This window comes from Vigna unguiculata, chromosome 2 (genome assembly GCF_037176805.1).
Source record: "Vigna unguiculata cultivar grain cowpea cultivar isolate G323 ecotype 2 chromosome 2, ASM3717680v1, whole genome shotgun sequence".
Lineage (NCBI taxonomy): Eukaryota > Viridiplantae > Streptophyta > Magnoliopsida > Fabales > Fabaceae > Vigna > Vigna unguiculata.
The window spans coordinates 23,760,183-23,773,423 of record NC_140793.1 but is presented as its reverse complement, the minus strand read 5'-3'; the positions used below and the strand labels follow the sequence as shown (position 1 = coordinate 23,773,423).

Below are 13,241 nucleotides of genomic sequence, written 5' to 3'. Positions count from 1 at the left end.
TTAGTTAATCAACTTCTAATTGTTACGGTAAATTCATTATTAATAATTTTAATTTACTAATAATATGCTTGATAAATTTACTAATAAGTACCCCACTTCCACCAAGTCTATTCTCCAACACTTCATATTATGGATTCCTTATTTGTTTCCAATGATTCACCCTTTTATGCATTACACTCCTATCGCATATTCTGATCACTGTTGTTCCAGAGCTTTCATTCCTTCTCTTCCACATACTCCACAAACACTTTTCCTCATCAAACACGTCAAACAATTTAAATACAAATTCTACAATTCTCTTCCATGGAGTAATGCTTTCTGAACAATTAAAAAAAAAAGTTTAACAGAATTATGGTATATAAATGGACACTAAATTAATTTTATAAAATTTAATTAAACTTTAATTTATAACAACTTAATTGTTTGAGTTTTGTACCCACGTAGTCACTAAGATCGCACCTCGTGCATCCACGATGTACCATTGTCCTCCTACTTGATTGTTTGAGTTTTGTTAGAGATTCTACTTCGATTAGAAATGAGATAATTGATACAAATTTAAAATTGGATTAGGAGACAAGTAAAGAGAATGAGTCCAATCATCATAAGAAAACCCAAATGGATAGGCTGTGAAAAAATGAAACCAACGTGACTCAGAGGATATTAACTCTAATTTGTTTTCGTTATTTTTCATTATGTTTTGAATTCAATTTTATATGTGTCATGTGATCCATGTACCACGACATCAATTTTAGTGTTATTTGTATTGAAACGGTGAATGCAAATGACACGAGAATTAAAAATTTGAATTTCCTTATTTTTTATGGAGTTTGCTCTTACTCGAAAATAGCATTTTAACCATCCTTATCAACAATCTTATAGTACATGAGTAAGTATAAATCTCAATTTTGTAAAGTCGAGTTAGATTTAAAGTCTATTTTTTAACATGATATTAGACTTAAAATCAATTTTTTAACAAGTATTTTGGGTATGGACAAAATAGGAGATTAAAAGCATATATTGATTGAAATAAAAGAGTTAAAATGATTTCAAGTAAAAAAGAAAGACTAGGTGATAAAAGAGTCACAAAAAGAGAGAAAAATGGGTATGAGTTTTCAGTTACATTCTAGAATACCTCCAGAATATATTTCCAAAACATCTGATCTAGAAAGTAAAAATGAATATTTTGAATTAAATGTTTCGAAATATATTTCCGAATCTGAAAATGCATCTCAAAATAATCAATCCGTAATATAAAAAAGAATCGGGAAATTCATATTCCAAAATGTATTTCCAAAGATGTAATTATCTTTGAGAAAAATTATTCTAGAATTTTTTTAATATTCCGATTTGGGTGTTTCGACATATAAAAAGAAATTTCAGAACAAATATTCCGAAAAATATTTTGAAATCTTGAAATGCATTACAGAATACTCATTTTAGATTTTTTTTTTTAATTTTGTGGAAAACATTTTGCAAATCTAGGAATACCTTTCGAAATATTCGATAAAAGAATATTAAAAATAAAGAGTTGTAGAAATTTTTATTATATTTTTAAGGAGGGATAGTTTGGAAAGTACAACTAGGGGTGCATAAAGAGGCACCCTGTAAGAAATTGTGCGAGTTTTGATCCATAATCTCATAGGCCCAGAGAGCCTATTAACCTCTGGAAAAGAAAAGCATAAAAGAAAAAACCCCCTCCTTTTGTCTTTGGTTGTGAAAACTTGGGTTATTTTCATGTCTCCAGAATCCAGATAACACAGCGTTTCACTCCATTCTCCACTCTGTCTAGGGTTTCCTACCATTTTCCTCAATTCGAAAGCTTCACTTCTTTTGTCATCCAATTTCTCATCTATCAAATCGCCGCGCGAATTTTTCAGTCCGGATTTCCTTCTCTGCGAGCTGGCAGTCCCAATTTCCTTCTCTGAAAGGGTGCGTTAAAAGTGGACCAAGAAAATAAAGTTGATATTTTTTTTTGTTGCTGCTGTTGTTCTTCTGGTGAATGAATTGTTCAATTGCTATTTGTTTTAGGATTGGTCGCATGTGAAGGAGGAATATGTATTCTTCACGAGGGAGTGGCGGTTACGGCCAATCCTACACGAGTCAATCCGCATATGCCCAGAACGTGAGTGGGTTCATTTTTTCTGTTTTGACCAAGTTCAACGCCTTTCTGATTGATTTTCAGTTTTTCTTTCGTCAAGATTTGCATTCCCTAAAGATAAACGCTTTTCTTTCCCTTCTATTTTTAATTTTCAACCATGGGATTTATACGCAATTTCTGGTGGTATTGGAATTTGTCATCTTTCAATATTTGAAACCCCTATCTTGAATAGTTTGATCTTTTAGCATTGGAATTTAATAGATTGGTGGAGTATGCGGTTGATTTGAATTTTGTGTTTGCAGCTGGGAGCTAATTACTCTGGGAGTTCCGTTGGGGGACATGATGTGGGTCAGCATTCCGTGGCTTCTAGGCATTCAACAATGTTAGGTGGTTCTCAGGAAGTTGATGTTAGTGGGTATAGGGCTCATACTTCCACTGCTGCACAGTATGGGGGACAGTATAGTTCTGTTTATGGCTCGGCTGCTTTAAGCAGTGCACAGCAGGTCAGTGTGTTATGTATTATTTGGTTGAAGGGTGTTATTGGTGAACAGGAAGTTTGCTAATAGTTTGGTGTGAAAGTTATTGTGATTAAGTACCTGGGTTCTTGGATTAGCCTCGAGACAATCGTTTATCTTGTTAATGAACTATTCCAGCAACGGGGAAACTTGGGACCTTGTTAATGAACCTGATGCCTATGTGTTAATATTTATTCAAGGGATTTAATGTAAAGTTCTGTGTCTGCATTGCTTCACTTCACACTGTATCTGTTTCTGCTGGAACTGCTTGTTCTTTAACCTGTCTTCTTGATCTTGATGCCCCATAATATCTTCTCTCTGTAATGAAATATGCTGGAAACTGACTTTTTTGAACTTTTATACAGGTCCCTTCATTGAGTACTAAGGGTTCTGCATCATCAGCTTTAGATGGTCGTGGAGGTTATGCTTTGGGTGTCTCTGATTCACCTAAGTTTGCTTCCGGAGATTATGTCTCCTCCTCAAGCCATGCATATGGTCACAAAACTGAACAATTGTATGGTGAAAAAGGTTTGGAGTATTCTGGAATAGATAGGAGGCAATATGGTGAACGACAGAGTGGTTACATTGGTAGGGACTTGACAAGTGATCCAGCTGGAAGATATGCTGCTGATCCTGTTGGGTTTAGTCATCAACGTCAGGTGGTTACTTGCTCTGAAAATATTGTGTTAGATTTCTTGGTTTGAGTATCTATTTGCAAATTAAAATGAAGAAAATTACCTCTCTTTTGTTGTTTGGTTTTTATTTTTTATTATAATGTAATCATGTTGCCTTTCTTATGCTCAGCAGTCAGAAATATATGACCGCATTGATCAGGCAGCTTTGCTTCGACAAGAGCAGTTGCTTAAAGCTCAGTCTCTGCAAGCTGCATCACTTGATGGGGGTACTAGGTATTTTATATTGATTCTGAATGAATGTGAAATAGATGTTAGTGTATTGCTTTCTTTTTTCAATCCTAACGAACTTCTTTAACTAATAGAGTACATCTATCCACTGTGGTTGTAAAATGTAAGACACTGAGTTGCCTTTTGAATTTCTGACGAAACTTGATAGAAGTTGATCAACAGTGCCTAACTATATTGAATGGTAATAATATTTCTCCCTACACTAAGTAGCAACACGTTTCTGGCAGACAAGCTGATTATCTTGCAGCTAGGGCTGCTGCTAGTCGTCACCCCACTCAAGATCTTGTGTCCTATGGAGGAAGAATGGATTCTGATCCCCGTGGTTCGTCCATGCTAAGTGCTACTTCTTATGGTGGACAACATGCACCATCAATATTAGGAGCAGCTCCAAGGAGAAATGTGGATGATCTCTTGTATTCTCAAAATGCTTCAAACCCTGGTTATGGAGTGAGCCTACCTCCTGGTAGGGACTATGCCAGTGGTAAAGGTCTTCATGGGAATGCCATGGAGATAGACTACCCAGGAAATGTGCTGCCACATGGTGGGCATACTGATCGCAAGGATGACCGAGCCAGCTATCTACGAGAATTTGAGCTAAGGGAAGAAGAGCGACGCCGGGAGCGCTTGCGTGAGAGAGAGAGGGACAGAGAAAAGGAGAAAGAACGTGAACGATTGCGAGAACGGGAACGAGAAAGGGAACGCGAAAGGGATCGCATTATGGAGCGGCGTGAGAAGGAGAGGGAGCGTGAGCGCAAACGTGCAGTTGAAACTAAGCATGAACGAACTCCAGCGAGATCCTCCAAGGATCCCCGTGTTACTTCAAAAGATCTCCGTGGGTCATCTTTGACAAAGGAAGGGAGATCTTCTCGACGGGACTCCCCACATCATGGTGCTTTACATAGGTGGATCTAAATAATGATTTTTCTATTTCTGTGTCCTGCTCTGGTTCTGAATATCTAGCTGCTTGTATATCTTGCAGCCTTTTGTAACTAACTAAATGTTCTGTTATGCTGAAGGCACCATTCACCTGTTAAAGAAAAACGGAGAGAATATGTCTGCAAGGTAAAAAGGAAATAAGAACTTAGTATTAGTTGCTCCATCATTATAAGAATGTTCCTCATCAAGGAGCTAGTTGTGCTGCTGTTTTTCCCCTGGAGATCTGGGATAGGGTTTGATTGATTAGACTTGGTATTTCCTATAATGTTTTACACTTTATCCTTTTGTTGGTTTTGTTTTATCTTGAACCACTTCTGTTCTCAACCTGTTCACATGATTGAATTCAATGATGATGGGTACATTTCTGTTGCCTTCGTTCCTGTTATCTTTAATGTCAATCCTCTTTGGGTTTGAATCCTCAGGGTACTTGTTTCTTTTGGGCCATAATTTATTCTATCCTGTTACTTTTTGTCCCATCTTTATGGTTTCTTCTCGGTTATTCCACCTGGAAGTTCGTGACTTCCCTTTGTTCCTTCTATTATTACTCACCCACTTATCCCTGTGCTATATTTCGGGAAGCTTTTGTAATAGCGGACCTGGAGATCAATCAGATAGAGGGGGAACAATAGGTTTTTAGAATATCTTATCGGTGCTGCATTTCAATTATGCTCCACTTCTTCTGCAATGAAAATGAAATGATTTATTGCAATTGATACCTGGTTCATGGTTTCATATTATTTATTGCAGCATGATTTGGAATCAGATTGAGTTTTCATTTTCTTAACTGCATTAACAGGTATACCCAGCCCGTTTGGTAGATGTTGAGAGGGATTACCTCTTGATAGATAAGCGATATCCCCGACTGTTTGTCTCTCCTGAATTCTCCAAGGTATATTGATAATCTTGCCATATTTGTTAAATAATTATATTTTGGGGGCAATAATTGTTTTACCTTTTGTTCCTCAAAAATCACTCTGAGAAGCACGAGTAAAAAGCTTTTTCAGTAGAGTCAGCTACCTGAACTTGCTATATATTTTTCTTCTTTGATGGCATGGCTTTGATATTGATTTGAAGTTATTTTGATTTTTTTTTCAGGCTATTGTGAATTGGCCAAAGGAAAACCTTAAATTGTCTATTCACACTCCTGTCAGGTGCCCGTATCTTCATCTTTGTCACACAGTTGCATGATTACAAAATATTATATTGTGCTTCTAAGGTGTATTATATCTGGAGAATTTTCATTTTCTTTATGTTTACCTTTTCTGTGTGGCCTGTGTATCTTGACTACTTACTGTCAAAACTAGTTAGTTGGCTGTTACCATTTTTATTTTTGAGAGGAAAACCTATTCGAGTGGGACTATTGTGGTTACCTTTGCATTGTATTTGGCTTTAGAAAATATTGAATGTATTCGACAATTTCAAAATAATCCCATCTTTTAAAACTATTTTCTCTTTTTTTGATTCATGTTTATGGCCATTTCTGCATTTCTGGCATATGGGTGTATTTGGTTACTTAATTCCTTTGAGAAATTAAAAGGAAACCAACAATGATTTTTGAGCAGTTTTGAGCATGACTATATTGAAGAAGACAGTGCAACTGAGCCTAGGGACTCCACCAGCAAGCTTTTGCTGGGACAATCTCCAAATTCAGAACAAGGAAATACAGTTTGGAATGCCAAAGTACGTTGTTCACAATTAAAGTTTGTAGACTATATTTTCTCCCTATTTATATCTTGTGTTGCACTAAGTTCTGTTGAATGGTAGTCATTATGGTTGTGTTATTGTATGTATATGTTATTGTATGTATAAGTACTTCATTTTGGAACACTTGTTTGATAACAGCGGTAGGTTGTGTATTGATATGAAGGCCATATGATTTTATGTTTAAACATGAATATGTTGTGATAGCACTTGTTGGGTGTTAAGAATCATACCCTAATACTTTGTGATACTAAAGCTCTTAATTTTTTGTTGGATTTGGAATACAGTATAAGGTGGTTGATTTTTATTACATTAAATTAGAGGAAGTCAATTGTACATCGCAAACCAAATTGGCATACAGAGAGATGCTAGATGATTGGATAAAATTCAATTTATTCATTTATTTTGTTAAAATTGCTGTAAAATGATTTTATAGACTTCATTTGATTTTCTCTTTTATGGGATTAATTTATATGTGCTGTTTTTCGAACACTCTTATACAAAACCTGCTGTTTTCCCCATCAGCCCTATTAATTAGTACTTATGAATTGAGGTTTTGAAACATCTGGATCTGTGGTAACTGTAATTGGGTAATGTGGTTTTGAATATGTCTTCAAATATCAAAGCAGGTTGTCTTTTGGACTTGTTATCCATGATAGCATCGAAATCTTCACTGGCGAAAATATAGAACATTACCACTGTTTTAAAGTTTAATAAATTATTCTGATGTAAAAGTAGTTCTGTTTTATATTGTTAGAACAGATAGTTGCATGAGGCTCCTGTTTTTAAAATTTCAGTTTGCTTGATATGCTTACAAAAAGTTTGGCTGAAAGGGTCTACCACCACCATAGTTGGGATTGGCTACATGCATCACAACTTTTATTAGTTAAAGACCAAATCTTCAAAAATATTATTAACCACGGGATCCCTCTAAACACTTTTCTACAATGTCTTTGTCTGTCCTTATTTTCAAAAGATGAAACACTATGGAGTCTACTTTCCTCACGGGTGCCTGTAGTGACCTTTGTACTGGTTTATTGGTGTCATGTATTTGGTTCACCATATGATGAATGGGTCAGTCTTTTTATGTACAAAGTGGTTTGTTAAATTATCTTTTGTTGTCACTATTTCAGATAATCTTGATGAATGGACTTAGTAGGTCTGCATTGGAAGAGTTATCCTCTGATAAAATTGTTGATGATCGCATTCCTCATATGTGCAATTTCCTTAGATTTGCGGTTCTTAAGAAGGACCATTCATTCATGGCAGTTGGCGGTCCTTGGAAAGCTGTGGATGGGGTTGATCCATCTATTGACAATAACTCCTTAATCAAAACTGCTCTAAGGTTCGTGCCTATGATATGATTATTAGTGTTCAGTGTGTGTTCTCTACTGCAAGACTGAACATTTTTCATGTTTTGCAGATATGCAAAGGAAGTACTTCAACTTGACTTGCAGAATTGTCAACGGTGGAATCCTTTTCTAGAGGTACACGTTTTTTCTTTATAACATTCTTCAGTTTTCAGTTTGTCTAATTGAAACTGAAACATGGTCAAAGCGTGTCACATTTTTTAAGTTTGTGTTTGTTATATTTTTGTCTTTCAAGAGGAACAAGATTTTTACATTCTTTTGATTTAATCTGCTTTTTTATGCCTAGTTGTATGACCGTTTCTTTATTGTAATATTTCCATTATAAGATTATGGTTATGCCTTTGTTATTTTTATAAAGCTTATTTTCCACTGTGAAACTTTAGTTATTGAAAGTTTTAAAATTCCCAGATACATTATGATAGAATTGGCAAAGATGGTTTCTTTAGCCACAAGGAGATCACTGTTCTTTATGTTCCCGATTTGTCGGACTGCCTCCCTTCGTTGGATGAATGGCGTGACAAATGGCTTGCCCACAAGAAAGCTGTGGCTGAAAGAGAACATCAACTTTCTTTGAAAAAAGAGGTCTGTGTTTATTGGTTGAGGTTAAAATTTCCGGATTTATTAGTTGGACAGAATTGTAGTGGTGAATGTTTTCCATATTGTCTCTTATATTATATTTTCTCGGTTATTTTTTCAGAAACTAAGAGATAACAAGGATGTACCTAAAGGTGAGTGGCTAGTTTCTTCACTTTTCTTTGCATGACATCATATCTTTTCATGTCACCGCGATTTTATATATATTAATTGGGTATGGTTGGTTTTCCTTTTTTAATTATACTAATTAGATAAAACAGAGAAAAGGAAGGATTCTGCTCCATCAGGACAGTCAGATGTAAAGAAGAAAGAGAAAGATGGTAATACTGTTAAGGAGGAAATTGAAAAAACTGGAGTGGATAACAATAAAATCGCCAAAAAGGAAGGTTCTGACATTGGTGACGAAGGCAAAAGTGCTGAGAAAAAGTCAGGGGAAACTGCTGCTGGTCAGACCACAAGTGGCGTGAAGTCTGTGAAAAAGAAGATTATAAAGAGGATTGTGAAACAGAAAGTTGGTACTAAGGCAAATTCAACTACCTCCAAACAAATAAACAAATCAGGTGAAAAGGATGTTACTGACCAAGTGACTACATCCAATGTTACTGATCAGGATGACAAATCCTCGGTGGATCCCACTGGGGTAAAAACCTTAGTTGCTGAGGATGTGTCTGTACAGAAAACTGATGGTGAGGAGGGAAAAGATAAGCAAATGAATAGTATTGAATCTAAAGCTCAAAACAATTTGGATCCATCTGTAAATGTAGTTGCTGGTGATCCTGCTGTTAAAACAACAAAGAAGAGGAAAATTATTAAGCGGGTACCTAAAAAGAAGGTGGTGGGTGAGGCTTCTAAATCTCTAGTTTCTGATCCTAAAAAGGAAGAGGGGAATCTAGGAGAAGATGGTACCCAGAGCTCTGGCAAGCAGATTGCAGATGCAACTACAGGAGGGACTGAGGTGAAGAAAATAGTGAAGGTAGTTCCTAAGAAAAAGATAAAAACACCTGCCTCTAAGAAGCAAGATCTAACTGCCGATTCCAATACAACAGAAACAGTATCAGACAAAAAGGAAGAGGGGAATGTGGTCCCTGTTCAAGCACAGAATGACACGCAGAGCACTGGCAAGCAGACTGCCAATGCTGATACCACAGTGGTGACAGAGGTGAAGAAAACTGGGAAGGTTGTCCCTAAAATTCAATCAAAGTCTGCTGCATCCGAAAAGCGAGACAATGCAGCTGATTCCAGTAAAACAGAAACGAAGTCTGATCATGATGACAACAAGGAAGAAAGAGGAACTGGTGAAAAAGGTGGCACAAAGACAGACAAGCAGAAAGCCTCTGATAAAGATGTTAATAATGTAAAGGGGAAAGTGAAAGAAGGGGACAAGTCACATGAGCGGAATGGAAAAGATGAATCTAAAAGCAAACCTAGTAAGGAAGTGAAGGAAAAGAGGAAGTCTGATGAACCTCCCAGACACGCTGGATTTATTCTTCAAACAAAAACGACTAAAGATTCTAAAGTATGGTATCTTCAACTTGAGTATGAAAAGTGTGCCCTTGGTACGTTGCTGTATTATGTACTTAGTCTAATTTTGTGAATTTTGGTACAGATGCGTTCTCTGTCATTGTCACTGGATTCATTGCTGGATTATACAGACAAAGATGTCGAAGAATCAACTCTTGAGGTATGTTTATATGGTTTTATTTGCTATCCATTATATTAGTATTTTCCTTCGCTGAATTATGTTTTAATTGAACTGTTTCTGATTCCAAGTTTATATTGCTTGTTTCCGGATTATTGGTTTTGCAGCTTTCATTGTTTGCTGAATCATTTTATGAAATGCTCCAGTTTCAAATGGGCAGTAGAATTTTAACATTTCTTCAGGTTATTTACTCCCTTTTTATTAGGTTTTTTTCTTTGACTTGATTCTTTGAAGGCAGCCTTGTCTACAATTTTGTTTACCATTTTTCTCCAGAAACTGCGTATGAATTTTGTTATCAAAAGAAATCAGAGGAAGAGGCAGCGGGAAGACGAGCATGAGAAGGATGACGTGAACAAGTCCTCCCCGGTTAAGCGTCAAAAGGGAGATGATTCTTCTGTGAAGATTGAGCGGACGAATATGGACACTAACCCAACCCATTTAGATGATGAGAAAGCTGTTTCTGAGAATGATAACTCTAATAATGATAAGGAGGATGTTGTGAAGATGGAAGAGGAATCAGATGAGGAAGAAGATCCTGAGGAGGATCCGGAAGAATATGAGGAAATGGAAGATGGTAGTCCCAAACATGATGCATCCGATGACAAAAATGTTGAGCAAGAAGCGATTGCAGATATTAAACCTGAAAATATCACTAATGATAAAGCAACTGATGAAACTTCTAAAGGAGAGATCAAGGTTAAAGACGAGGTGCAAGAATCCAAGGCCGATACTCAGTTGAAAGAAGAAAAGGATGACACAAAGAAAGAAACTCCTGCTGTTAAGGAGGTTGTTGTGGACAGAGAATTGTTGCAGGTATTTTGTTGTATACTGCAACACTGATATATTTATTCTATTTGATCGTTTATGAATAATCTGTCCAAATTTTGATTTTAGATTAAGTAATTATTCTTTATCATTTATGACAGGCTTTCCGGTTTTTTGATCGTAACCGGGTTGGGTACATCAGGGTAAGCACTGTGTTCTTTATTTTAGGTGGGTTTTCAGCCTTCTTCAATAATGATGAGAAATGTTGTTTCTTTACAGGTTGAAGATATGAGAATAATCATACATAATATGGGGATGTTCCTTTCACACAGGGATGTCAAGGTGAGAAAATTTCTGAAGGTTCTTAGTTTGTTCAGCATATTTGTCTTCTGCCTCGTGGTTTTTCAATAACCCTGCATTCTATTCTGTTATTCTATAAAAACAGGAACTTGTACAAAGTGCATTGTTGGAGAGCAACACTGGGAGGGACGACCGAATTCTTTATAATAAGCTGGTGCGGATGAGTGATATTTGATATACCCCTATGTGTCTACTATTGTCAATGAGAAACACTGGAATTGGCTGTTTTTGGATAAATTAAAGATTATTTTGTAATTACAGTTGGACTAGTTTTGTATTTTGTTTTGTGATTGTTGAAGTAGCTGTTAATGTAACATTTTTCTTTATTTTTTCATGGTATGCTACGTTCGTATTGATGGCTTGGTATTTGAAGCCGAAGTATTAGTGAATACCGACGAATGAGTAGTAAAGGGGATAAAATGTGGTGGATGGGTTTGGTAGAGAAACGTCCTGTGTACGTGCGCACCTATCAAATCCGTAGCACAATGCATTTGCATAACATCTCGTTACATGTTCTTCATTGGAAGATCTTTGGATGAAAGTAAGCAATAGAAATGGGGATGATGTTGCTAATAAGGTTGTCAAACCTTAGGGTAGGAAGGAGTTCGTTTAGGAAACGAAAACTCGATTGTAACTCTATTCGTTAGAATTAGTAGATAAAAAGTTATATTTATAATTAAGTACATTATTTAAAAATTAAAATAATGTAAATGATAAAAGTAATTCATAAATAATTCATAAAATTAGTTCATAACAATTAAAACAGTTTTATAAGTTTGGACAAGCACAAAATATTTATTAAATTGTTCAACATTTAAAAATATTTCATATAAAAAAGAAGGATAATCATCTTTCTTCTCCCTATTATATTTATTTTCATTAATGGAACAATTGAAGGAATTTTCAAATCATCCATAGTAACATCACTTTTACTAGCATTCTCTTCTATTTCAATTAAGATGTTTTCATATGCATTCAAAGAACTTGCTTCTTTCCTCCACAATCTATTTATTACAACATCGTTTATGTTATAGTCCTTTGTTTTCTTAATATCCTTTTTTTAATATTGGATTAGTCATTCCTGGTCTTTTGGTCTTTTGTTGTAAACACGTTGTGGATTTAAACAATTATAAAGTCAATTAACATCTTATACCAGTCTAAAAAATAATTATAAAATCAATTTTGTAAATAGAAATTTTATCCTTTCAAAAGTACTTCAATTATGCTCACATCCGGATGAACTACAATACAAATTCAATACTTTAATATTGAATTAGTCATTATAAAGATCACATCATTCATGGTCTTTTCTTGTAAACAATTTCTTTTCTTGGTATGAACCTAAACAATTACAAAGTCAATTAACACCTTATACTAGTCTAAAAAATAATTATAAAATTAATTTCACAAATAGAAATTCTTATCCTTTTAAAAGCACTCCATTACGCTCACATCTTAATGAATTACAACTCAAACTTAATACTTTAATAGTAAATATTTGTAATTTCGGATGTTCATCATCATATGATTTTCACCATTATGATGAAGTTTTGGTTTTAAGTGCACTTTGAGTTATCAAACTACCAACAAATCCATATTTATTCTTGAAACTCTCAATTTAAAAGTCAATCTTAGTGATGTCACCAATATCTTCCACCAACCTATCCAAACAATCAAACATTCCACGTTTCACATCTTAACCAACTTTAAACTCAGCATCATAGTGCAATATGAGATTCAAATAATAACATGCAACATGCAATGACCAATGCAACTAGTTGCACCATTTATGATCGATGATTTAACAAAGAGGAGTATAATATGCAAGATAAAAATAAATAAATTAATCTCCAAAAGTAAAGCCTATAATCTCCAAATAAATTACAAAATTCAATATAAGTGTAAAGGAGTTAGTTATGATTACCTCTTACTTACTCCATTAGAAAGATTTTGAATCTTATCTTTAACAATATCCATTTCTTTATAGATAAATGCCATGGATGGTTTCTCATCTGAATCCACCATACGCAACACCTTAATCAGGGGAAGAACAACTAATTCAAAATATTTTTCCAATATTTCTTATCCAATATAAATGTTCCACAAACCCTCAATCTCTAGTTTTTACTAATTGACTAGATTGCCACTCCTTTGATGTGAACATCCTAATCAATGACCCTTTATTTTAATTCAAGCATTCCAAATTCAAAAAAGAAGTCACAAAATGAGTAGTTGCGGGTCTTATCAAATCTGTCCCTCTAATAAATTTGTTCAACACAA

General features: G+C 35.1%; 1 protein-coding gene and 1 pseudogene across 2 annotated transcripts; one reads left to right on the top strand and one right to left on the bottom strand.

Moving 5' to 3' along the window:
- The first annotated feature begins 1,686 nt into the window (after positions 1-1,686).
- EMB1579 (ATP/GTP-binding protein family) lies at positions 1,687-11,287 on the top strand. 2 transcript variants are annotated; one of them, XM_028058689.2, is made up of 21 exons: positions 1,687-1,929; positions 2,029-2,122; positions 2,401-2,601; positions 2,979-3,272; positions 3,421-3,521; positions 3,764-4,438; positions 4,553-4,598; positions 5,269-5,361; positions 5,568-5,623; positions 6,035-6,152; positions 7,307-7,518; positions 7,597-7,660; positions 7,952-8,125; positions 8,241-8,271; positions 8,389-9,653; positions 9,744-9,818; positions 9,944-10,018; positions 10,110-10,649; positions 10,763-10,804; positions 10,881-10,943; positions 11,047-11,287. In XM_028058689.2, the coding sequence occupies exons 2-21, from the start codon at positions 2,054-2,056 to the stop codon at positions 11,134-11,136; spliced, it is 4,284 nt and encodes a 1,427-aa protein (XP_027914490.1). In that variant the 5' UTR covers positions 1,687-1,929; positions 2,029-2,053; the 3' UTR covers positions 11,137-11,287. The 2 variants fall into 2 exon arrangements, with proteins under 2 accessions (XP_027914490.1, XP_027914489.1); XM_028058688.2 differs by having other exon boundaries at positions 3,418-3,521.
- A 488-nt stretch (positions 11,288-11,775) lies between these two features.
- On the bottom strand, positions 11,776-12,986 carry LOC146888460 (uncharacterized; annotated as a pseudogene).
- Positions 12,987-13,241: the final 255 nt, after the last annotated feature.

Coding starts and splice junctions, on each gene's coding strand:
- EMB1579 (XM_028058688.2), top strand. CDS start 2,054: ATGTATTCTTCACGAGGGAGTGGCGGTTACGGCCAATCCTACACGAGT. Junction 5,624..6,034: donor TCTATTCACACTCCTGTCAG/GTGCCCGTATCT, acceptor ATTTTTGAGCAG/TTTTGAGCATGACTATATTG. Junction 7,519..7,596: donor TTAATCAAAACTGCTCTAAG/GTTCGTGCCTAT, acceptor CATGTTTTGCAG/ATATGCAAAGGAAGTACTTC.